General features: G+C 41.2%; 1 protein-coding gene across 3 annotated transcripts in view; it reads right to left on the minus strand.

Annotated features, from left to right (window-relative positions):
* Positions 1-4,704: 4,704 nt before the first annotated feature.
* The window catches only part of DHX35 (DEAH-box helicase 35), a 48,810-nt gene continuing 26,383 nt past the window's right edge, over positions 4,705-27,131 (minus strand). For 2 of the 3 annotated variants that reach the window (XM_073309744.2, XM_073309742.2), the window contains 10 exons: positions 25,410-25,534; positions 23,730-23,784; positions 19,611-19,706; positions 17,958-18,052; positions 17,230-17,307; positions 15,771-15,900; positions 14,961-15,042; positions 14,112-14,183; positions 12,207-12,345; positions 4,705-6,573 (listed from right to left, as the gene is read on the minus strand). In XM_073309744.2, coding sequence (XP_073165845.1) covers positions 6,529-6,573; positions 12,207-12,345; positions 14,112-14,183; positions 14,961-15,042; positions 15,771-15,900; positions 17,230-17,307; positions 17,958-18,052; positions 19,611-19,706; positions 23,730-23,784; positions 25,410-25,534 — 917 coding nt within the window. In that variant the 3' untranslated portion in view covers positions 4,705-6,528. The remainder of the gene's footprint in view (positions 6,574-12,206; positions 12,346-14,111; positions 14,184-14,960; positions 15,043-15,770; positions 15,901-17,229; positions 17,308-17,957; positions 18,053-19,610; positions 19,707-23,729; positions 23,785-25,409; positions 25,535-27,131) is intronic. The other variant, XM_073309743.2, reaches the window with a different exon arrangement.

Here is a 27,131-nt window from a genome sequence, read left to right on the forward strand (position 1 = left end):
ATGTATTTGGTAGTACTTGGCTGTACTTGTACCAACAACATTCATAGCAGTAGCCAATAATGCCTTTTCTCCACAAGATTGCACCCCTTCTGTTCATGCATAGACCTAGCCATAGCAACTTATGCTGTCATCTCTAGGCTGGACTGATACAAAACATTTTCTACCTGGCTTTGACAGTAGAGGTTATATATAAACTAATAGTCCAGCTCGCAGCAACCTGCCTACCTAGCAACAAAGGGAAAAAGGGCATGTCGCACCAATGCTTTGCCTTCTAGATTACCTGCCCATCCACTTTTGGACCTGATTCTGTCTCCTAAGGATGACCGACTGTGTGGTCTACCACAACAGATGCAACTGGGTGGGGCTGCTGTTGCTGAGTCCAGGCTGATCCACACCTCAGTTAAGGTTTGCAACCACTGAGATTCTCAGAAGAAAGACACTAGATACTACAGGGCTTTGCAGAGGTTAGCTATAGATAAGGGGAGTCCTATGGGGATCAGCTGGATTGCCTCTTTTTTGCTATAGCAAGGCAAGTAGGACTCAGAAGCAATAAACTAACTACACTGCTCTACAGGACAAAGTTAATCCAGCCTCATGGGTGAATCAAGGGGGTTAATGCTCAGCTTTCAGCAAAATAGCTTCACCATTCTAACATTACAAGCGTATTGCTGTATTTTGTAACTAAGCTAAGGGCTGTGAGAGAAAAGAAACCAATTATCTCAACACAGACAAAGAGGACTGTCCTAGTTAAACATATGGGAGCCTGAGACTGGTACTACATCAGTATACTAGTAAATACCTAGCCCATGAGTTATTTTTGCTCCTGGTTTTCCCTCATGCATGTCCAGCTCTTGCAATGAGTTCCACACAGGGGGACTCCTGCAGCTCCACAAAACTAATTTCAGGAACTGGGCACTTGAGGAAGTCAGTTTACCTCTCTGTGGATCAGTTTCCCTATCTGTAAAATGAGAATAATACCTCTTCTGGCCAGGAAGGCTGCAAAGCTTAATGCATTGTAAACTCTGAGATCTGGGATTAGAAGCCACCATATAAGTCCAAGGTATTAAAACAAAAGAACAATGTGTTTTTTTGTTGTTTTTTTTTAATTCTGTGGAGGCTAAACATTCTGGGTATTTAATAAGTCAAACAAGCCGACAACTATAAACGAGCAATACTAAAAGCTTTCACTCCTCTACCAGCATATTCTTCCCTACACAGCCTATGACAGCTGCCATTTCAATGACCTGATGGATAGTTGGGAGAGTCCACCTAGGTAACAAATTGTGTTTTATGGGCTTTTCCCCCAACCCTGTCTGATGCCAGAGGTATTACCTAGCTATCTGGGCCATCTTTTCCACTAGTTTCCTACTCCTTAGTACTACCTGCACCCATGAAATTGTTTCAGTTTCCCCTCCCTCTATTTATCACTCAACTGTTTTGAACCTGTCAATTTTTCTAAAGTTCAACAAATTGGGGGGGCTGCAGAAGTAGAGATTAAAAAATTGGCCAAATACCTTTTCAGTGAGAAGTTGTGATCTGCTGCCACCTACTGTTAGATTTCTCAAACTGCAGCCAGCGTTCATTTCTCTGAAAAAGGGACTGTACAAATGGACAGTGTGGCTATTTCTCTGACTTCCATGTCAAATGTGCTCAGCTTGCAAGTGATTTTTTTTTCATAAGTGCCAGTCCTGTAAACTCATCCTTAGATCTGAGAGTCAAGCTGGCTTCTTTCCTTCTCACGGATTGCTACCAAAATCAGCCCTCAGGTAAAACCAATGCAACCTAAACTCCTCCAATTAAGCTCCTAATGACACCTATCCTAACCTACTGCCTTCACTGGGTTTGCTCAAGAATGACTGTCTGGCCTGGTAACTGATACTTAGTAATAACAATATTGAGAAGGAACAGCTGCAAGCTCACTCGCACAGCTGAGTTGGATCTGAAGAGTTAATAGCAGTAAAGTGGCATAAAAAAACCTTGGTTTTAGTCACTAAAGAAAGCAGCTCAGACACTGATACACAAAGCAGCAGATCTGCAATGTAAGGAGATTAGAATTTGCAATTTTCATAGCAGAACCACACTTTCAGATCAGAATGGATTTTTGTCCATGTGTCCCACAGGCTGCAAACCTGCTTCATTTTTAGAGTGCGGGAATTCCCCACAAGCCAGGCACTGTGTTGATTGATGACAAAACAGCCTCTAATAAATTAGATGAAGAGCCTCCTCAATTAAATATTATAGTACACTGTAGTAATGTCCCCTCCCCCAAACAATATACTTAGTAATCATTAGCACTTCTTTAGTGCTAGATCTTTAAAATACTGTTTAGAAACATCTGATCCTCACTGTATGGGGAATGACTGATCTCACTTAACAGAGGGGAATCAGAGAGCTTTGTTTCTGGTAAACAGGCTCCTCAAAGCATAGCACTGAAATGATGGCAACTTCATTTCTTCTACACCTTTGTAAGTGTCCAGAATGATACTGCTCTGCTACCCACTCTCTGCCAGCTGACTAATAGTGGAATGCCTCTGCTGTTACAAAATGCCAAGTTTAAACAATGAGGACCTATGTAGTGTGAGGGTAGAGCCACTGGGTCACGATCCAGTTTAGGGAGTCTAAAACACTTTCATAACAAAGGTGCAATCAGCTCGACAGCCTTTATGTCCAGGTTCAATAGGATATCTGCCACCTTCCTCCTCTAGGTACACAATTAATTATTAGCTATATGACTGGTGTGAAGAAATTTATGCACCCTTAAGCTAATCTTGTTCCCCTCAGGTGCATCTCCTGATTCACTGCTTCCTTTCTCCTGACTCTCCCATTCTCCTCACTGAACTCAATACAAGATGGCTGCTTAGCTTTCTCTCAGGGTTCAGAAATACTCCCCCTTTCTAAAAGAATTTTAAAATAACACCAGCCTGACCCTTTATCTACCACCTCAGCTTCCTGCAGGCATGTCTCCCTTCAGGCAGAAGTGCTTGGAGGGGGTCCCCATGCTGCCAGTCCTTCCCTTCTTGGTCTTGTGTCTCCAGTTGCTGGCACAGGATAAACATGCACTGCCTGCACTGACCCATTAGATAGAGGAGTACAGAAGATCCTGGTGTTTCATTAGTCAGGTGGCATATAGACATAACAGAGCAGAGTTCACCTGCTTTGATTCTAGCAATGCCCAAAAAACCCTTTTTTTGGTTTAAGAATACATGCAAACTAATCTGCAATGAACAGATTATGTAAAGTTCCCATAAGGATAATGAATGCCGTGGCCAGGAACAAGGGCACTAAATGAAGTTAAGGTACAGCACTGTATCCTGAATTTAAAGGAATATTCTAGTGGGTTGGGGTTTTTTTTAAATAAAATAAGCCAATTAGAATTTGCAGGCAATCCGGTTAATATACTGGGCACTTATGTAACAGGGCATGGCTACAGAACTAATGGAAACTGCATCACTTTAAATCCGTCTGCCTGAGCTTTTCATTTTCATCTTAGCCCATGCCTCTTCCTACAACTGGCTGAAGAATGGGCCACAGCTGTGACTGCTTCCCTATCAATTTGTCACAGCCACCATTAATCTCTGGTAAGTGATTTGCATTTCAATTACTATTGCTTTGACTGAATTTCTACTCCAATTAGCTTCATATTATTTCTACCATTGGCAATCCTTTTTATAGTAGGCCATCAGTACAGTGACGGTCTTATGCAGAAATATTAACAGCAGCTTCTATTGCTTTTGGGTGATTTAACATCTAACTTCAGTAGGTAGTGAGTGAGCTATAACTTGCTTTATTTTTACAGGAAACATCTCTTCAAATACAGCTTTCGTGATGCAAGAGCATAATACTCTAACATCATCCCACTGGAGAACTGGTGTCAAATCTTTGCATTTTTCCAGTAAATTCCTTTATGAACACATGGCAGCACCCTGGAATCACCCTCCCTTCAGCACCAATGATGTTTCTGCTAAGACTCTCTGCATTGCAGAGCCTGCTTCAAGCCAGCATTATCAGTCTCTGTAACCAAACTTACTTAAAACACAGTGCTATGAATCAAGCAGGCAAAGCCTTTGGCTTGAATTTCACAAATCAACTAGTGATTTTAGTAGCCTCACGCTGTGGGTGAAAGCCCTTTAAAAGGGCCTGATTTTCAGACAGGTGGGGTGTCGTACTCCGTTCTTTTCTGTTAAGCTGTCTCAGTTTGAATACCAAGATATGAAGGCAGCCAGTATCATTAGTCACTCTTGGCCCAAATCTTCAGAATCAGGTGTGTCTGTTCTGACAGGGTGCTACCTCTCGCACTGTCAGTACAGAGGAAAAGTAAGTAATTTTTCTACTGGGGAGATTGGGATTTCTTACACACACCTATTCTACTTGCTTAACTGAAGATGCAACTGGTTACATGTTGTAACACCACTTTCAAATCTCTATGCCCCTAACTTTGCATGAGTCACAGAAGCCTTGCCGGGTACAAGGACTCAAATGATCAAGAATCAAATTATTTTGCAACAGGAAGAAACACTGGCCACGTAGCAGGGTCAGTCTCTGGAGCACAGAGTTCAAGTGCACCTGGTATTCCCAGAAATGCCAAATTAATTGGATGCTCATTGCATGGCCACATCACAATGCAGATCAGCACGCTACCATCACAGCAGAGTGGCAATAATCACTAGCTAGTTGGATGCGTGGGAAGGGATACGTTCTCAAGCCTTCTTGATTCAATGATTTTATTTTTCTAGAGACCTTCTGGAGGACAGAGCAACATGGAAAGTTTACAAGTCTTTGCATTCAGCTCTCTCTCTCTGCCCCTTTTAGAGGAAAAAAACTACACTGGATCTTTTTATTTAGTGCTTTTTGTGTTCTTCCCACTGTACAGCACACAGAGACAGTCCCTGCCCGCAAAGAGTTCACAATCTAAGAGAAAGATACAGAGAAGATGGGTTGCACTGGGAAATCCAGGAGGGTGGGGATGACAGTTTGTCATACTCCCAGTGCCATACATTGAGGCTAACATATCTATTTTTTGTGTTGGTGAGGAGGACCTAGACACTGCACAGACCACACATTTCCCACAACAGAACAAGCTTTGTGGGAGGCAGCAATGTAAATGAAGTTTTCAGAAATTATGTGCAAGGTAGCCCTATGGCAAGAAGACATTTATTCTATGTAGAAAGTTTCACTTATTTACACACTTCTTAGAAATGGAAATAAAATTATAGTTAACATTTCCAAAGAAGCACATCAACCAAACCAATGTCCTTACAAAAATAAAACTTTCAAACCACATTTCTAAAATAAATATCATAAAAAGGGTAAGAAAAATAAATACACATGTACCCAAGCGACTGTGTTTAAACACAAGGGGGTAACGTTCTTTATGAAAAAGACAGCCATAGGGTCCCAGTTAAACCACTAGCTGCTGACAATACCCGTCCCACTGGCATAAGAGGAGGAGAGTCCTCAACAGCAAAGAGCAGATTGTTTTAATAAAAATATATAAAGGACCATGTTCCTGATCGAGGGAAGTACAGAGCATTTTAATCTTTGCTGAATCTTGCTAAAAGCAGCATTCCTATGAGGTTTCCCTTCTGAAATCTCATGAGGCTTCTAAGTGTTAAGAGAGGCTGGCACATTTATTCTTACTCAGAAAATAAAGCTAAGCCCCATCTGTGAGTCTGCATGAATCCTGTTCCACAACAGAACGTGTGCAAGCATCCCACAAGATTGATCAAAATGTACCCCTTCCTAAACAGTTGAGCAGCAGCAAACCCAAAGAGATTTCCCCACTGCTGAATAGTGTTTCTGAATAGTGGCCCTGCTTTGAGCAGTGGATTAGACTAGATGACCTCCTGAGGTCCCTTCCAACCCTGATATTCTATGATTCTATGAAGTATGGAAACCACTAATTTCAAATACAGCACTATCTACAGAACAATTGTTACAGGATGGGGAAAGCTTGACTCACAGAGAGGAGGATTCTGCTGCTTCAGGACAACATCATACCAATTAGGCACAGTTAAACACAGTATCAAGGTTTCCATGGCAGCCCCTTACATTTTAAGGGCCAACTCATTGCCCTCCATCTACCCATTTTCAGCAGGCAGTCTCAGGATGGCCAGTAATATTCACAGTGCTCCAAGGAATGGGAAGCAGGGCATCCTGAACCCTGGTCCTCTCTCTCAAAGGGTGCTATACCATGCTAAGCATTTGGCTTTTTTCCTGGAAGTTCTGATTCGTTGTGGTCCTGTGTCCCCCCCTTTATATTCTGATCATTTGTCTACCTATTAAAAAGAGCAACATATCCAGGTTACAGAGAGTGGTCAATTAGGAATAATATGTCCACAACGCAAGCTCTACTTAGGTTTACAATGTATTGGTCATGCATAAACCCCTACAGGATCCTGGCAGGCATTTAAACATTTAATTGATGTGGGGTCAGGTGCTAAGGAATTGACTGCTGAATGGACTGTAGCCAGCTTTGAATTAGCAGTAGGTTTTGCATCTGATGTCACAAGGCTCAACAGGCACACCAAATCAGTGGTCATCTACTTTAACTCTCTTTGCTTTCAAGGAAAGATGCTGCAAGAGAAAGAAAAAAAAAGTGCTTAGTACATATGGCACACTCTCATAAAAATTGAAGTAAAGTGTATTGAATTTTTAATCCCTAGTTAAATCAGTCTCCATATCTATCTCAAAATACTTTATAGACTCAACAAAAAGTAAATCCTGTTGTTTTTGTGGTTGTGGGGGGGGGGTTGTTTTTTTGTTGGTTTTGGTAAAATGCATCAAATCTTATGCTCCTCTGGAAATAAATGCAGAAACTCCAAAACCAAATTTTCCCAAAGGTATTTAATTGGTCCTAGTGCACACATTAGTACTTAAACAACTTGCAAGAGGAAGCAACTCGTCAGTGTCTACTAATATAGATTCTGTATGCCCAAACTAGTATTTACCTGCCTGAAGGTACAATTACCAGATGTGTGCGTGCAAAGCGATATATTTACTAATGCTGCAGCTGCAGTTCTGTTGGCCCTTTGAATATTTCACCCTTAAAATCTAATAGGAAGGAAAAGAGCGCCATGGAGGAAGTGCATACCGAAGAGGACCCAAGAAAGGGTACAATCCCTCAAAAGTACATTAACTTTAAGGAGTGAAGCATGGGTGATTACTGCCCATGCTTGTGCCCAAACCACAGGAAACGAAAAAATAAAAGTAAGAACATAAATTAGCTTTTTGATCAGGGATAATTTGTTTTAGATCTAGTGATTGAAGGTATTAAGGTTCCAATGTTTCTGGAACTTCTTAGTGAGCCGCAGAGATTTCTCTGCTAAACACTTTCAGTCGATGATATCATGACCTAAGCGCTTTCAACATGAGACAACTTTACAGATGTTTGGGCGATTTATTTTTGTTTGCCTGCAGTACTCAAATACCACTGCCTCTGCAAGCATCCATTCATATGTTTTTATGGTGCACCAAGGGTAGAACAGAGGTTCTGGTTTAGTGGTTCACGGACCTTTAGTCCATGCAAGAGAAAGCAGCAGAGCCATTTATAAATTAACTTCTGTCCTTTGTGTGTCTTAAAAAGTACCTAAGACACTTCAGCAAGATAGTGCACTAGTGAGCTTTCCCAATGCCTCTTTGAAAGGCGTTCTTTCCTATACCCTTGTGGACTCTTCTATCACCACCAGTGGGGGGAAATTTTGTTATTCCTTAAAAATGAGGAAAGTTTAACTTATTCTTCAAACATCCATAGCTAACTGTATGTTAATATATGCAGCCAACAAAAACTCTTTCATATGAGAGTGTCACAGTTCATAATCACTTGTCTTTGTGTGGGATCAAATAGCTTGTACAATCACACTTATGTGAGAAGAGAAACAACGCAGAGATCACCTAAGTGGGTTTATATTCGTGTCATGCGAACATGTTTCATGATTAACAGAAGAGAAGACCCCAAAGGGGACTTAGGAGCACTTAATTTTTTTTTTTAAACCCTCCATGGATTTGCCCAATCTTACCTCACAAACCTCCTCTCTCTACTCCTCCCTGCTCAGCTAGTGTTGTCCACCACCCTGTGATTTCATTCGGTCTCTCCCCTGCAGCTCCTGTTTGTCTTACAGAACACATGCAGGGCCATAGCAAGTCTTTCCTTCCCCCCCAAATAACTAATGTATTTTATTCCTTGCCTATTGCTTGTAATTTCTCACTTCCTCTGCTACTAACTCTGTATGAACTGCACACTGGGTTTGAGATTAGGCTTATGATTAAACTGTCCCACAGTGGGTGTGAGCAGCAGTGTGCACCAACATGCCGTGCTGTAATTTCCTCGTGTGGATACTGCGGGTGCCAATTAAAAGGTTCCTAGTTTACAATAACATAATCCTCTTCACACAGGTTTACATCCATGTGAACTAGGAACCCCTTTTAGTTGGCGCTCACAGTGTCCACACGGAGAAGTTACAGGGCAACACTTTGGTGCGCATGCTATTCACACTCCCGTAGCCCAAACTTAAGGGCAGTGTAAACACGTCCTTAGTGAAATATGCTGTAACAAAATAAAGTACTTCATTTATTCTGATTTTTACCAAAAAAAAGCTATGTGAAACTAAACCATGGCTCTAGGCACCACAGATCGAATATAAAACAATATTTTATACACTCAGCAAATTCACCTAAGTCTTTGGGGGCACGGGGGGAAAGGCAAGCTGAAAAACAACAAAACCTTCCCCTTCTGAGGATGAATATGACTCTTGGGGCATGTGGCAAAGCTGAACAGATTTCATCTCTTTAAGACCAAACAAGAGGGTGGTGGTGGAGTGAAGTCCTAAAGTCATCACTGAGAACACTCTACTAGCAGTTCCCTCTCTATTAAACCAAAGGAGCTTTTAGATCAAGCATTTTCAATCATCATAATGGTGGCAGTATCATACAGGGAGAGAGACAGTCACTCCAGATAGGCAGGTCCTAAGCCATCGGTATAGTGTAAAACACCAACTCTTCCAAATTAGCTTAATTTACAAAAATAATTTAACCTTTTAAAATGGAACAGTCCTTTGCATGAGCCATTGAAAATTACACCAGATTTCCAACCAACTCCCACTTAAAAAGAAATCTTGTCCCAAAGCTTTGTCCCATGGAGATGTTAGATTACAGGGTTTTAAAACACCATGTACATAATCCATGTAAAGATCTGAATCACAAGGATTCCACAGGCAGATTTGGTACAGTGGGAGTGTTGGCTCATTTCCTTCTAATGCCATGCTTGAGGCACGTGTGTTGAACAGCAACAACAGAAGCACAAGGCCTGCCTTGCGGTGTTGTTACCACCTCAGCCAAGTGCATTATGGAATACCAAGTAGAAACCCTTCAATCTAGGAATCATTCTGGGGAAGTTCTCTGGTCTGTGTTACACGGGGTCACACTAGTTGATCACAATGGTTCCTTCTGGCCTGGAAATCTACCAATTACCTGAGAAGTCCACTGCTACTCTGATGCATGGTAAGCATCCTATATAACAGATGAATTATCCAAGTTTCACATTTTAAAAAAATCTCTGAAATCAATTACATGGACATAATGCCAATGCTCTGCTGTAATCACATCGCTATGTCTTGCTAACAAATGAACTCACAAGGTCATTTAATAATAGGAGGCTCTCATAGGTATATCAAATCTTTAAGAGGATAAACTTCCCTAAAACTCCTTCAGTGTCGCCAAGGAAGAGATCTGAACAATAGGGATCAGATTTTCAAGAGGTCATGCGCACAAATATGCATGCAAAACTATGTGCACCAAAAAAAAAAAAAAAAACCCACAAACCAAACACACATGGCTATTTAGCTACATTTCCACATCCAATTCTCGTATTTGCCTGTGCAATTGTGGAATTTGCTCAGCTAAATTAGGCACATAATTTTCACTTGATCTTTTGAAAAATCATGTCTGAAGCTTTTATTACAGTATTGTCCTGCATTTGAGCATCACAATACCAGATCTCATTCCAATACAGACTAACACAGAAGGTTTCCATTCTGGATCCCTCCACATCAGAAGAGGCTTGTTCCACAAGGGGAGCTGCATATTCCTATTCCATGCAAATTACTCCTGCACAGATGGTAGTGGCTGGCCTGAATTCAGCCTCACAATAATACTGCTCTTTGTGTGCCTATTTTATGGCCACCCCGAGAAGTACCAGAATGTGGCTCTTTGCCACTGATACTCCCACATCACTGTTTTCCTGGAATGTTGCCCACAGAAGAGCTTTATGAAGATTCCCACAGAATCTCATGACGCATGTGGAATGAGGCTGTTTGGCATTGCTTTATAGTTAGTACCTCTCAAATTCCACTAAGGTTAGGACTGAGTAATTAGTCTTCCTCCCTGCATGATCACACACGACATCCATTTGGTCATCCCTACTGTTCAGTGTTTATGTACAGTCTGCTATTGCAGAGACTAGCTTCAGTGTCACAAGCACAGCGATAATATTCCACTCTCCATCGAGGCTGCTCTGATAGTGCCTAATGAAGGTGGGTAGATGAATGAGAGCAAAGTCTAAACAAGACGAGGTGATGAAGGTTGGCAGGAACAAGTGGCAGCTCCTGAAGATGTACATGTATGCTCTTTGTGGATATGACTCATGACTGTTAGAGGCCACACTCAATCTGTCACTGCTTCTGTATTCCCAGATAGCAAGAACTTGTAAGACCTTTATTCACGCAGTGCCAATCAAGAGACTGCAGCATCTCCTCTCTCTAAAAGAGACCTTGCCACAGTGATTGATACATACCCATCATTCCCAAGCTACATTACAGCAACAAGCTCTGCTTAGGGCTACTCTTGAAGAGGATTCAGAAGTTTTAGCTGTAACACAATGTAGCAACTTGCCTCTGAGATGCTACAAGGCTACTGTGCCAATGCCTCATGTTCTGCATTAGCTACCTGTTCGCTTTTGGATACTATTCAAGGATGTTCCATTGGTCTAGGACCCTGTTACCGAAAAAGTTGCCTCTTCCCCTGTTCCCCATTGAAGCAGTTAACTGCTGGATGCTCTTGCTGTTCAGAACTGGTGGCAGGGCTCTCTCTGTGGCACTTACTCCTTTCAGGGGGCTAGGGCTAAGGCCAGAGTTTGACTACTTTCAGGCCCCCCAGAGCAAAGCTTTTGTTTTTTTTAAATAGGCTTTTTTAAACTGGCTTGTTCTTTCGCTGTGACCTTTTAAATAGCACATCCCCTTTTTTTTTTTTTTTTTTGGAAGGGTTATTGTTTTGCATCCCTGTACACAAACTGGCTCAAATGCACAAAGTGAAATAACTGAAAAATGAGCCAGGTTGGCATCAACTGGAAAAAATAAGAAACATCTGTCTGAAAATGTGATGCCTGCTATCATTATGGTTACCTGCAAACCTGGCTCATTTTTCAATTACTTCACTTTGTGCATTTGAGCCACTTTCTGTACAGGGAAGCAAAGCAATAACACTTCAAAAAAAAAAAAAAAGGGATGTGCTATTTAAAAGGTCACAGCAAAAGAACAAGCCAGTACTCCTCATTCAAGTCCTGTGGCTCTAATCCACTTCCAATTTAACTGCTTGAAGCCTAATTTTTGCTATTTAATTGTTATGGTGCCTTGGGGCCTCAGGAATAAATGTTATATAACCATACATCCAGCTACCTCAGGTCTTGAACCAATCTCCTTAATGTAAAGGTGCTAAGTACAAAAATGAACTTGTATTAAGTTTATCTATAGAAGGAAGCTCCTCTCCATAACTCCAAATTTTAACCTCTAATTTATTTTCCTAAGTAAGAGCAATTATCATTTATTTGGTTGAAATAATAAAGTGTTGGGTACTGCCCAGAAAGATGTTGCAAGGCACATGAAGACTCGGGCCATCTCAAGTTTACACTTCCTACATCAAGTCAACAGAACCGCTGAGAGAAGTGCTACTGAACACATATCTGAGGATAGACTAGCTCTGTGCTGAATTTCCAAATGGATTTCAAATGGAGAAATGCAACTCTGAGTTAACGTCTAGACAGGCTGTACTCCTGTATGGCAAACACGGTTCTTTCAAGGGTACTGCAAAGCAGAATTTTATATATTAAATCCCCTTCAATGACTTACACCCCAATTAATTTCTATTCCCATCAAACAAAACAAAAATACTGAAAAAAAAAGCTTTAAGTACAAGAGCTGTCAGTACAGCAATGATACCATTTGGTGTCTATGTCGAGTCCGTACCGTTCCTTCTTGGTAAAAGTGAGGTGCCAGTTCTAATAGCCAAGTGGATTCAATAGCAGTCACATCTCTCATGTAGTACCTGGAGGTCTGTATGACTTCATTGTAGATGACCCTGAAAACACAGAGGAAAAAAAATGAGACCATGTTATATAGCAGAGAGGGACTTGGCTCTGATTGTCCGAACATTCCAATTATAGAGATTACAGAGTTATTTGATATATAAGATGTCATTGGGTAGTCTCTGCTGTGTGGGAGGAGAGTCAATTATAAAATGCCCTCCGACCCACTCCCACCAAGGTGCTCAGAGTATTGTATAGCAGGGCAATAAAAAGATTTTTAAAACTCCAGTAAAAAACATCTCCACAAAACCACCTGGAAGAACAGACCGAGGGGAGGGCGTAACAAGAAGAAAAGGGAGGGGACACTTGTAAATATGGGGCCAAGAGCTTTCATACTAAACACCTCTGAAGGGGAGATTTTAGGTGTTGTGGGCAGAGCATAACTGAGAAGGATGTCAAGGGGTGAGTGCAAAATCCTAGGCCTATCAGAGCTTAGGAACGATCCACAACCTAATGTGACGGTGGGATCCCCAGCTGCAGATACTAGTCAGGATAAGGCTCACGGGAGGAAGAGTATGTTTTGAGTAAGGCCAGGACACACTCCACTTTGAGCTTTAGACAGCAAGCACACCAGTTTAGAAATAATCTGGCAGCCATAGCCAAGACTGCAGGAAAGTTCTCTCTAAGGCTTGTTACAATGACCCTCCACAGGGACTAAAGCATCTTCAGAGCCACACCCTGCTCTCTCACTCATCCAGTTCATAACCCCACCATGCAGAGCCATCTTCCATACATAACAAAAAAGACAAAGCAATTGCCATGCTGCTTAGGGGGGAGAGGGAACTCTTTTGAGAACAGAGGGTTACTGAATGGAAGCAAGAGGAAAGTTCTCACTCTTCCCTTCTTCCCCAAGACAACCACTGACCATTTGAATGCATCTAAAATTTGAGGAAAACCAAATTAAAACAAGAAGTGAGAAGTCATATACTCACAGTTGATAGACAAAACACTGAGCAAGAGACTACGCTCTTTCCTTACTAACAAAGAGTAAAACCAAATCAACCCAGTGAATACTGTGCATAGCCAGTATATTGATTCACACATGAATGTGCCCTAAAACCACAACTAAACAAGTGGAGGTGGAAGGAAGATGGATGAGGTAAGTTCTAAAAGAATCAACACAGTTAAAACCGAGTGATCTGAATTCTATCTCCATCCTGAACATCAACAGAATTGATTGCTGAGTTCCAATCAGCTACACCTGTACAAATGTAAACTTCCTGGAGGAGGAACAGGGTCCCAGCGTGCCATGTACATTTACTGCACTATATAAGTGTGTAATAAAAGTAACTACCACCTTGTATTGTTCAAATATGTCTTTCAGTGGGATGGCATCGTTAGCCTCCACATTAACCTCAGCATCACTGAACTAAGATAGTCTTCCCAGTGGGTCGAGGGACCCCCCTCAGAGAGCAATTCCTGTGAGTGATTTTACCTGCAGCACAAGGCTCTTGATTCTGGTATTTTTTAGGAAGGGGCCACCTGGCTCCCCTCTCTCGCCTTCACAGTTCTTAACACTTTTTTAGTATGATGTTAATGCCACTTTTCCAAATGCTCCCCACCTAGCAGTTTTATTTGGGTGTTACCTAAAGACTGTTGCAGAGGAAGCCTCCTTTGAACTTACAATCTGGGAATCAGGATCTTCCCGGTGTGTTGCTACACTGATGCAGAACAGAGTTATTAATGGGAATCTCCTAACAATGCCTGGTATGGAGTGCCTCCTGGTCTAGGCAGACAAGCGAAAGCAGCTCTAGCTTACCAGCGAGGAGGTTTCTCTGCATACAGCACTGAGGTGGGATGGATGTGCAGTTCCTGGTCATCACGGATAGTCCTTAAAGAGAGGGTATTATTTCAGACTTAGCAATTGTAAATTTATTCTTAAAATGTATTTATTGGTGACCTTTAAGCTCCAGTCAAAATGCTCATAAATCTGAGTACTGAAAGAGCTGGAGCAAGTTAAAGAGGTGCAAAGTTAATACACTGGCCTTTCAGCTGCAGAGTTCAGGCCCAAATTCTGGCCAAGACACCAGTGCAAAAGTTTGGAGTGATCATTCTATGGGTTTGTCTACAGAAGGAGTTATTCCTGATTGAGTGACTCCATTTATAGACATTCTTATTCCAAAATACGAATATCAACAAATGGAGTTCATCAGAAATAATTAATTCACTTTATATTCATATCCTACATCATTCCAAAATACTTTTCATGTATTTTAGACAAGCCCTAACACTGAATGTTTTTCTGCCCACATCACAAGAACAGGGTCCTGCAGGCTTAGATTAAGGTGCACTGGAGGGAATATGGAATTGAAGCATTTATAGTTCCTGCTCACATTAGTTAGTAACTATTAACAATTCCGCACTATCAGCCTTACTAATGGTCATCATTTAACCAACAAGAGGGGCGATAAACAAACAAAGAGCATTTGGAAACTGTTACATGTGACACTGCAAGACCTCGTTAATTTAACGAGCTGACAAAACTTTTCTTGCTAGTCTATCTAGAGAAGCATCTGTTTGTTGACTATCCAGATCTGTCAATTCATAGAAGCATGCTAAATAAAAGAACAGTTCTAAGGAATTTTATAGATCTACATCCATATTTTACCTGTAAGCTCCAGTGGAGTGGCATTTAGCTGCATTAGCAAAGAATCCAGAAACTATACACCTCAGAACAGGATCTGGGTCACCTAAAGAAGGGAATTGACATGTTATTCTGCAAAGTGTATTTGATAAACTAAGAGCTGATGCAGTGACAAAAAATCCCCTAAATACTGCTCTGTCATCAAAAGCAATTTTGGGGCTTTCAGAGGAAAAGCTTAAGACAAGAGACTCAGGATTCTTTATTTTCCTCTCTCCGGTTTCACAATAAATCTCAATTACTATGTAAAAAACGAAGGTGCCAGATTACCTACCCTGGAGATAGTACCAACCACAGCTATCTCACAAGGATTAAGTGGCTGCAGCCTGATTTTTAGAGGTGCTGAGCACTTGCAACTCCAACTGAAATCAACAGGAGCTAGGGGTCTTCAGCCCAACTGAAAGTCAGCTCCAGAATGTCTATACAGTGCCTTGATTGTAATGAGAGATTTTCAAAAGGTATAAATGAGGGGTGGGTGAAAATCTCCCATTAGATTATATCTATGAAATTGTTATTAACTATCACTACACAACACTGCTGCTATCAATTAAGCCACCCAGGTCTGAAGAAATTCTAATTGTAAAAATGAGCTCAGGGGCTGCTCTTGAAAAGTATATTTTGAAATCCCAGTTTTATTTAACATACATTATTTTTAGGCTGACAAGACACAGTATTTCTTGAATATAGTAAGAAAATAAACTGACAGTTGGGCGACTCAATATTCAGATAAACTCCAACAGGTATGACACACAAAAATCCTCATTCCGTGGCTCCTACCTTCACTGGATTTCTTTGGTACTTTAAATTTGACAAGAAGCTTTTTCAGCTGCTCCCTCACAGTTGTTGCTCTGACAAGCCCTTTGTAGTTTAGAAAGTGTTCCTGACACCACTGAGAATTCTTGCTGTGCTGTATAGCAACAACAATACAAGAACAGTTACAAATGCCACACTAAATCTCCCTACTGCAAAGGGTAGTCTAGTTCTGTTCCCCAACTACTGTGTTTTGTTCTGGTATTTGCCTGTTTACAGTGGGAAGTTAACTGCAGCCAGTATGCATATGAACTGCCACTGCCTGCACAGTGTATTTCAAATAGAAATAATGGCTTCCAATTCATAAACATTTCCAGCACTTATTTCCTACTAATATATTTGAGTCATTTCCTGGGGTGTGGCAGGGGAGAATAGTGTCAGCTATTTCATACTATCACATAAAAGTGTTTCATCTCAATATAAATTAAATCCGAGTCCACACTTTTTTTGGGGGCCCAAGACATAAGTAGACATCTCTGTACTGTGTTTTCCAACATGCACAAAGACAATCAGTTCAAAATACATTTAAGGACTGGTCTACACAGTTTTTGTATCAGTGTAACAAACTTCGGTTAGGGCAGAGCTTCTAGTGCAGACACAGCTATTTATGTGCTTTACATTAGTATAGCTTATTACCTTTCTCTACACATATACTATCCTGGTACAGTTAAAGATGTACAACCTGAGTATTTAGACAAGCACTAAGATTTCAATTAAACCTCACTGATCACCAAGCACTCTAAGCCATTGACAAGACTTTATATAATGATTAGGGATGGGATTTTCAAAAGGAGCCTTCAGGAGTTAGGAACGCAACTCTCATTGAAATTCAAAACTATCAACAGAAAATAAATGAGAACATGAATTTCTCATGTTCCTTTGAATGTCCCAGGATAACTGAAGACATGGAAGTTACAGCTAAGGGCCTGTGCATTACACAGCCACAGACTGTGTGTCTTACCAACTCAGTGGGATTACGTGAGCATCTGTGACAAATGTAGCCAATTAATTAATTAAACAAAAAGGTATACTAGACACTTGGGTCCATATCTTACATAGGCTCAAGCTTCTAGGATTCTTATAGCTGATCTACTACTGCTTAAGTCGATCTAACTTACATCGCTCAGCAGTGTGAAAGACAACCCCTGGAGCGACGCAAGTTACAGCGACCTAGGCGCTGTCCACACTGGCACTGTGTTGGGGGAAGATGCTCTCCTTCTGACATAGCTTCCACCTTTCGCAGAGGTGAAGTAACTATGCCGATAGGAGCGCACTCCGGTGTCAGTATAGAGAGTCTTCACCATATGCGCTGCAGCTGCACTGAAGAAGGGTTTCTAGTGTAGACCTGCCCTTAGTTTTGAGCATCAGGCATTAAAACCACTGGAACCCACCCTCTCCCCTTCCACATGCACTCTAACCTGCTTACTTTAATAAAAGCTTCATAAACATTAAGCATAGTGAGATGATCTCCCTCTTCCACAGCAAATTTTCTGTGTTTCCTGATCTGGAAACAAGAGTAGAAATGTATTTTTATACAGAAATTAGTTTTTTTCAAAGGTCGTTCCTGCTACCCTCAGTTCTTACTGTCTTGAGTATTTAGTGACCTTTAACTCTTATCATATAACAACTCTCCCCTAACTGATATGGATGTTTCACTATCCAACATACTATATTTTCAAGGCAGAGTTCTAAAACTGAAATTAAAACTCATTTACACAAAGGAAATGGGATTTACTTACTGTATGTAAGGTTAGGCTCAGCAGTATTTCTACCTCTGAGTTAACCATTTCATATTAAATAATTTTATCAGCCTGAAAATAAATTTACCTTTTTCTCTCAAAGAGAAGCTCAAAATGAACAAACTTCCTTTCCACGCTCCCCAAAACGAATACCAACTTATGATCCTAACATTTCCAAACATTTTCCTAACCCTCTGTAGTACAAGGCCTCCATCATTAGCAGAGGACTATCTGCAGGTTTCACTACCATACAGCTTCCCCTTTCTCCATTACCAAGCAGTATGGGCAAGGACAGAAACCCTCAGTTCCAATCTAGCACATCAGACTTTGCATGTCCCTAACGGATATTAATAACAGAGTTGGCAGACGCTCAAAGATGTGGAATAAGTGAAGAAAATTATGAGACTGAACTTACAGCCTGAGCCTTTTGGTTTGGAGGGAACATAAAGATGTTCTGAATCTGCATCATGGCAGCAATGCTCAAGATCTCCTGGGAGCAGCCAAAGTTTCCTGTAAAATAAGTGGTGAAAGAAAATACAGTTTCTTGCTTTCAAGATTATGAAACATAAATAATACCACAAAAAAGGAAGGAGGAATTTACTCTTAGATTTCCCAGAAGAAAGTATTTTACGGCAACGATGGGGGAAAAAAACCCTTACTTCATTGCAAAGGAGGACTTTGCTGATAAAAAGTCCCTTATTGTAACATATGATGGGGAGGTGGAGGGGGGACATTTAGGAATTTCTCAGCAGTGGATCACTCAGTCCCTGCAGCAGCAATCAGGTACATGCAATCAGCTCTGTCATCACATCTGCATGTTGTCATACACAGACCTTAGAATCAAGGACTGGCAAATGCCTGTTACTTTTTTGTCTGCACTTATACTAGAGTACAGAAATAAAGCATGTGTATGATTTTTTACATATTTAAGAGAGACCTTTGTTACAAAGTATGCTTGTCTGTACTGGACATACATTAAAAACAACTTTTCTTAAGAAGGTTTGTTCCTTCTTTTCCTTTAAAAGAGAACTTGGCAAATTATGGAGCTTGTGAAAGATATCAAAAAGCAGCTCTGCCTGCAGTACAGTGTGGGCAGATTAAGTCCAATGCACACCTTTGCTAATATACCCCATTCTCTGTATTTCAGTCCTAGGCCACTCTTGAGAACAACCCATGAACTGTAAAGAAATGTATGTTGGTTCTGTGATGAATGCATATTTTCACTGAAGACTGAATTGAAGATAAACTTATTTCACTGGTGGCCTTAGCAAGCACTTCAAACCAGGTAATCAGAAATAAGAAGTTAAAGCATTAACTCACTGCGCTGCAAAGACTCACACATGTTCTTAAAATTATCGTCATAACTAGTCCCATTAACTTCAATAGGATTACTCTCAGACAATAAAATTAAGCATGTGCATGAGTCTTTGTAGGATTTGGAGCCTCCTATTATACCACTGAGCCCTGCAGTTGGGAACTATTATTTATTGTTTATTACCTAAGAGGTAGCCTTGTGGAAGCTGAACAACTCTGTAAAAGATAAGGAGTACTTGTGGCACCTTAGAGACTAACAAATTTATTTGAGCATAAGCTTTCGTGAGCTTCAGCTCACTTCATTGGATGCATTCAGTGGAAAAACATAAATTTGTTAGTCTCTAAGGTGCCACAAGTACTCCTTTTCTTTTTGCAAATACAGACTAACACGGCTGCTACTCTGAAATCTGTAAAAGATGTTGTCCTGATCCAAAAATGCAACCAACTCCAAAGCATTTTTCTGCTGGCATGGGGACCAATTACTTTCAAACCCTGTAGGGTACATTGGTGCAATACTGCGTGTCAAGAATATAAATATGCCAAATTATTCTAGATAGACTAACTCTGAAGTTAAGATTACAGGTAGGCCAATGGGATGCACTGATGGTACCAAATGATTTCTTGACTTCTTAACTATGTATCACACCAAAATTGACTATAGGTTCTTTTAGATACATTGAGTATTATTGTCCCTGGGTAGACAGTATCTTATACTCAGCACAAGACTATTGATGGCACCTTGCCTTTTACCTACCTGATTCCAACAGCATCTTTGCAAACATAGGATTCAAAGGGAACTCTGCTATTCTCATACCAAGAGGTTCTGTTAGGCGACAATGTTTATCCAGACCTGCAAGAATACTCCGAAGTATTTAGAAAGCAGACCAAAATAGCATAGAAAATTATCTTAATCTTTGTGCCATCAGCTAATATGTAGCAGAAACTCACAGAAAAGCTTGTTGAGCTAGCAAGTATCCAACTGGGAAATCAAGAGCTCTTATAAATACCCATTAACTTTCCCATGAGTCCTCAGTACTCTTTAGCAAACACTATATTTACATAAACACTGGCTTCTTGCCAGACACACAAGCCACTCGATCCGCGACCAAGTTCTACTGGCACCTCCAGTCATTCAAGAAATATGTAACCACCAAGGTCAATGCAGCAATACCATGGTCACAGAGATACATTCTGTAATGCATTTTGTATACACCATTTGGAAACCATTTAACTCTGCAAAGTAAGTTTTGTAGGAAAACTTCCACCTACCCTTCTGGAATTTTCTTCCAAGTTATTAGAAAAAAGGAGCATTGATAAGAGACAAAAAGATTGGGAATGGCTAGCGTGACACTCTGTACCTCGTGAGAACACCCTACACCCCCATGTTCATCTTTATAAAATGATTGTGTGGTATCCAATGCAAAGTTTGTCATGTTGGGTGTCTTCGGAAGGCTCATAATGCACGGAACATGGTTGTTATAGCAATATTATAGTAATTGTTACAGTAACATTATAGTAAAGTTATACGTTATAATTTCATGTATATAGTTATGAGGCTGAAAACGTATCCTCGTGGCTTAAAGCAAGCCCATGCAAAAACTCTCTAAGAACAGAGAGTCAGTTCACACCTCGTCAATGGAACAAACCCAGCTCAGCTTCACAGGAACAATGGACCCTGACTTAGGCAGCAACAAAAGAATCTGTAAGACCCTCGAGGGAGTCATCCCCTTCCTTTGGGCAGTTTGGGACTACGATGAGGTAATGCTCACCTGAATCTGAAGGGGCGGGGGAGGCAAAGTCAATAGGAAAGAAAGGACATGATAAAAGGGAGACACATTTGCCATGCTCTCTCTCTCTTCCACCTACATCTACAGACACCACCACCACCAAGTGACTGAAACGCTGATCAAAGGGGAGAGCCTGACTGAAAAGTAACCAGCCAGCCTGTGGTGAGAAGCATCTACATTTTTAAGGACATTGAAAGTGTTAAGATCAGCTTAGAATGAGTTTTGCTTTTATTTCATTTAACCAAATATGACTTGTTAAGCTTTAACTTATAATCACTTAAAATCTATCTTTATAGTTAATAAATCTGTTTGTTTATTCTACCTGAAGCAGTACATTTGGTTTGAAGTGACCCCCTTTGGGATAACGAGCCTGGTACATATCAATTTCTTTGTAAAATTGACGAACTTATATAAGTTTGCAGCATCCAGCGGGCATTACTGAACACTGCAAGACTGAGGTTCCTAGGGTTGCATCTGGGACCGGAGATATTGGCTAGTGTCATTCGCTTGCAAGTAGCTGGGAGCAGCCTACATGCCAGAGGTTGTGCATGAACAGCCCAGGAGTGGGGGTTCTCACAGCAGAGTAGGGTAAGGCTGGCTCCCAGAGTCAAGGACTGGAGTGGCCTAGCCGATCACTGGTCCAGACAACACCAGAGCGGAATGTCACAGCTAGCAGATACAGAACAAGTCTCTGGGGTGATTTTTCTGAGTCATATCTACTTGGCTCATTGACAAAAATAATGTAATACCATCAGCATTACAGCACCTATTCCAGCTACGGGAAAGTTAGCTGCAATCTGTTCTGCCTCATGCATCAGTAGCTAAATAAGCAGCTACATTCTAGTTCAAGAATAGTAGTTGTTGGTGATGATGCACAGAACAGAAGGATGATTTTCAAATTATTATTATTATTGAGCACAGAGTTATGTTATTTTACAAAAAGAAAAGACTTGCAGCTTACAGTCTAAGTACTCTCTTCCTCAAGGGTTGGCAAACTTTTTGGCCCGAGGGCCACATCGGGGTGTGAAACTATATGGAGGGCCAGGTAGGGAAGGCTGTTCCGCCCCAAACAGCCTGGCCCCTGCCCCCTACCACTTCCTGCCCCCTGACTGCCTTCCTCAGAACCCCCCACTCATCCAACCCCCCCCCACTCCTTGTCCCCTGACTGCCCCCCTCCCAGGAGCCCCGCCCCTAACCGCCCCCCCGGGACCCTACCCCCTATCTAATCCCCCCTGTTCCCTGTCCCCCCCCAGAACCTCTGCCCTATCCAACTGCCCCCTGCTCCCTGTCCCTGACTGCCCCCCAAGAGCCCCTGCCCCATATCCAACCCCCCGATCCCAGCCCCCTTACCATGCCCCTCAGAGCAGCCTGTCTGGAGCCGTGCCGCCCGGCTGGAGCCAGACACGCTGCCGCACTGTCCTGTATGAGCGCGCAGCCCTGCCGCCCAGAGCGCTGCCTGGGTGGCGGCGTGGCTTCGGGGGAGGGAAGGACAGCAGGGAAGGGGCCAGGGGCCAGCCCCCCGGGCCAGGAGCTCAGGGGCTGGGCCGGATGTGGCCCACGGGCCATAGTTTGCCCACCTCTGCTCTATCTGAAGAGCTAAACTTCATTCTCTACCCTAAGAACCAGTTACTTAGATTGTGACTCTTTGGGGCAGGGACCATTATTTGTTTGGTATTTGTACCATGCCTAGCACCATGAGGTCCTGATCCATGAATGGGCTTCTTGATGCTCCCGCAGTAAAAATAGTAATAAAAAATGTGGTGCAGATATACATCAGTTTACTCACATAACAAAGGGATTTAATCCCTACTGTAACTGCAGACACCAACACAACTTTAACTTTGTAGTTACTGCCTCCACAATAAAATAAAAAAAAGCCTTGGATATCTGAGAGTAACAGTTTCAATCTGAACAAAACACAACCCACTCCAAGCCAAATGGCAGCGTGAGCAGCATTTCTTGCACTTCTATAAAACATATGGGAAACCAGTGGAGAACATCTCTGCACCTTTCTGTGATTCTGTCTAAGGGTGCAGGATTTTTGGCAGAACATCAAAGAGCGAATAAGGAATCTTATCTACCTCTCCCTCTCAGTCTCAGTCCTCCCTAAGGTGGTTTTGCTGTGTATCTACCCTTGCATTACACTTCTGAGCCAATGGTTCCCAGCTCAAAAGGGTTGCCAACAATCACAAAAGTACTTACAGCTCTAATACTGTATGTTACAGCATGGCATCTATGAGTCCAAGGAAAAAAACAAACACAAGCCTCTTGGAGCCGCAAAAGCCTGCACAATGTATTTCAAATTTACTGCCCGCTTCCCAGTGTTTCAACTGGGAAGCACATAGTCTTTGTTTTGGATACTTCTGAAATGAGCACAGGTCTGTTTTTGTTTTGGTTTGTTTTAGTCCCTAGGTTTCTTGTCAAAAGTTCTTAATGCTAGTGTGAAGGTGGCATCGTTTTATTGGGAAAGATTTCTGTTACTGCTATAGCATGCAACACAAAATGAAAGACATATCCACTGTACCAATTAAGAACTTCAGTACCAAGCAATTTATCCACGTGAACAAATGTCGATTTAAGTGCCTAACTTTAGGTACTGATCAACTTAGCATCCTCAACCTAGTTCCTAATAAGCACTTCATAATATTGTAAAATCAGGCACACAACTCCCACTGCGAGCCAGACCAGTGGTCTGTCTAGCCCAATCAGATGCTTCAGAGGCAAGTGCAAGAAACTATGCAGTAGACAATAATGGAATAGTATTTCCTTCCTAAATCACAGCAGTTAAAGACTGGCTTACGCTCGGTGCATGAGAGTTTATAGCCTTTCTAAAATTCCTGGGGTATTCTTGTTTGGAAAAGGAATAGAAGATACTTACAAGTCAAGACTGAGGTACATTGACAAAGTCGTGGACTGAGACCACAATAGCATCTGGTACAAACAGTAGTCTTGAAAATAAAGATCTGGTTAACATTCAAGTTAATATCCACTCACACATTAAAAAACCGACTTTGTAAAACACACTTGGATTTGCATTTGTTCTCTAGTAACATACTATAAATACAATGAAAATGTAGCATGCTCACCTCCTAAAGCATACAGCAGCTCTAATGCTTGCACCATAGACTGCGCAGGGGGTGGCTGTGAAGAAAAAACAAACTTTTTTTAAGCTGTCACTCATATGGGAATGTGTGAAGTTTCTTAGTGAGAATTTTTAAGTCCGCCCTTCTTCAAGGAGTATTCCTGCCTCAAAGCGATCAATTCTAGCCCTCTATATTCCTTCTTTCCTAGATGTAGTATTCCCGCCCAGCCTGCTCCTCCAGAATGGTGGAAGATGTCTCACAGCATCACCTGATGGCCTCAACTGATCAGCCTGGCTCAATAGACCCACAACTCAAAACCCGCTCCAGGTTCCTGCATCCCCACTATGATGCTCTCAAGATCCTGTGACCACATGGAATAAGTCCAAGCTAAAAACACAAACTTGGATTGTCAAACATAATGATACTGTTACAGTGTCAGACCGATTGCTTCCTGAATTCTCTCTATTTAAATACTATTGTATTGGGTTTATCAATGCAGATGTAACTGGAAACATTACAAGGAGAAAAGGAGTACTTGTGGCACCTTAGAGACTAACCAATTTATTTGAGCATAAGCTTTCGTGAGCTACAGCTCACTTCATCGGATGCATACTGTGGAAAGCATAGAAGATCTTTTTATACACAGAAAGCATGAAAAAAATGGGCGTTTACCACTACAAAAGTAACTTTTGTAACTTTTCTCTCCCCCCACCCCACTCTCCTGCTGGTAATAGCTTATCTAAAGTGATCACTCTCCTTACAATGTGTATGATCATCAAGGTGGGCCACTTCCAGCACAAATCCAGGGTTTAACAAGAACGTCGGGGGGGGGGGAGGGGGGAAGACAAGATCTGGTAAACAAAGTCTAATGATTGCTACTTGCCATTAGTTAATAAAAATTAAAGTAAGTGCAGAGGCTTGATACTGTTGATTTATCTTTTTCTCCACTTCACGGAAAGGCCTCCACAATTCTACTTTTTAAAAATTGAGGGCTTTCACCTTCGAAGTTGTTCAAAGTCATTCTTGCTCATTCTTTGTTCTCAAATACAAACTGTACAACAGTCTAAAAATAGTAAAAAGAAAAGGAGGACTTGTGGCACCTTAGAGACTAACCAGTTTCCACGATATGCATCTGAAGAAGTGAGCTGTAGCTCACGAAAGCTTATGCTCTAATAAATTGGTTAGTCTCTAAGGTGCCACAAGTCCTCCTTTTCTTTTTGCGAATACAGACTAACACGGCTGTTACTCTGAAACCTCTAAAAATAGTGGCATTTCAGTAGTGCTGGCAGAATCATGGAAACCTGATACTCCTCCATAACACAGCATGAGGTCATCAATTGCTTCTTCCAAAGTAACAGAGTATTGGTTAGCAAACAATGACCCCTGAGCCTCAGATGGTCTGTACAGCACTTGCCGATGGTCCACAGAGAGCAGATAGGTCACATAATATGGGATCTTTGTCTTGGTTTCCAGGTGCATCTACAGGCATCCAGGATCTTTATTGCAAAGAAGAGCCTGGATATCTGTAGAATCAACAAGAAACAAGGAAGACACAACCAAGCACGTAAGCGACTACTGTAGCTGCCACAGAAACGTTACTTGATTTCTGTTATGCGGTCCACACTATGAAGAAGTTTGACAACCCTTGTAATACAGAATTTCAAACAGGAATCCAGGACTTACAGACAGGAAGGGGAACCTGAGCACATTGTCTATCCCCAAAGCTTTCAGCTGCAAGATAACGGGGGCCAGGTTACTGCGCTGCATCTCAGGTACAGTAGATTGCGGCAACTTCTCAAAGTCTTCCTCTGTGGGGGAAGAAGTCAAAGCTCCTTGTGATGATGTTACAGATTCAAACACTCATAAGATTGAGCCAATATCCTCTCATTGTCTCCAGTTTAGCATTGTTAATGGGAGTGTAGATACTACTGAGGTGCTAACTGCACCAAAAGTGACTGGAAGTCAAACAAACATATACCTCTGACCACACCATTTATGCGATTTGAATCCCGAGTAGGTAAAATGATTATTAAATATAAAAATAAAACTATTTAAATAGGGACTGTCAGGGTTGATAGGCTCCACATTTGACATACTTCTTAATTAACTTTGTAATGACTTTATACACATTTTCAAAACAAAATATTTAAACTTTTTTTCTTAACAGATCAGTGTTTCTAAGCAGTCAGACAACAACAAACAAGTGTGTACACAGTCTGAAAGCAAACATTTTTATTAAATGGAAAAAAGCATGCAAAGGCTTTTTACAAAGAGGAAAATATTTGTTCACACTGGGAAGAATAACTCAGGGTCCTGTTATTAATACAAGGGCAATGAGTTTTTTAAAAGCATATACAGCATTACTATTGGGTTTTTGTATTTTAACCCCCACTTGCTATTTTACAGCCCCCTCTTTAAATTATTTTCCTTGTAAGGCCCAAATCAGGAAAAATATTTTGTATAAGGTCAACAAAAGCTGTATTTTACATTAGTCAGTTAACTTGCCATTCTAATGCTGTGACTTCATCAAACCTATAGCCCACACCTGGTATTGACCTCAACTAGCTACAGCAAGGTAAAAACTACTTGTGCCTTGTCTCCATTAGGATTTTACATCAAGTTCACTATTTTGATGTAAAAAACAAACCTTTTTTGCAGTGAAGACTTAGCTAAAACTATCAGAATTAAACTAGCTCTCCCAGCTCACAAAGTAATTCATATGCAGTAAGAGCTTTACACATTTGTGCCAGCACTACTCCCTTAAAAAATCACTACAATGGCCATGATGTTTGAGCTATTTATGTAACATCCAAAAGAACTCTGGTAATAACTTGAAAGATTTGTAGTATATTTATGAGTGCAGAGTCCAGATATTGGCGCTTCCATGAAAAATGCTGGAACACTACACTGTATATTGACATGCAAATAAAGATCTTTGCTTCAGAATTCCTACTCAAGACTCCCACAAGTGGCTTTGACAGTAGAATAGTGCTTACTCCAGCCAGGTATGCAGCCATGTGGACATTTGTATCAACTCAGAGTTCAAAAGTAAACTACAATAATGTAATTTAGCATGGATATGAGTATAACCAACCCCACTGTACACTCAACCTTCAAAAGTCAAACAATGTGGGACAAATATATAAGAGGTAGAAAGTATTTGTTCAACATAAGAAAAAAGACAAAGCCTTTGCATGTGGCTAGAAAAAACACAAAAGGAGAACAAGTCATTTTGAAAAGTTGCTCTCCCCATTGAGCTTACTAAGTCACAGTATTGATAAAACACACTAAGAACTATGGTTTATTGATCTTGGATCCACAATATTGTTTTGATTGTCTCCCCAGTTAGTGCATTACATGCTGTTTCACATATGGAAGAAGTCATTAGTCAGATCTGGGATCACA

The sequence above is a fragment of the Lepidochelys kempii genome, chromosome 13 (assembly GCF_965140285.1).
Source record: "Lepidochelys kempii isolate rLepKem1 chromosome 13, rLepKem1.hap1, whole genome shotgun sequence".
NCBI classification, from domain to species: domain Eukaryota; kingdom Metazoa; phylum Chordata; order Testudines; family Cheloniidae; genus Lepidochelys; species Lepidochelys kempii.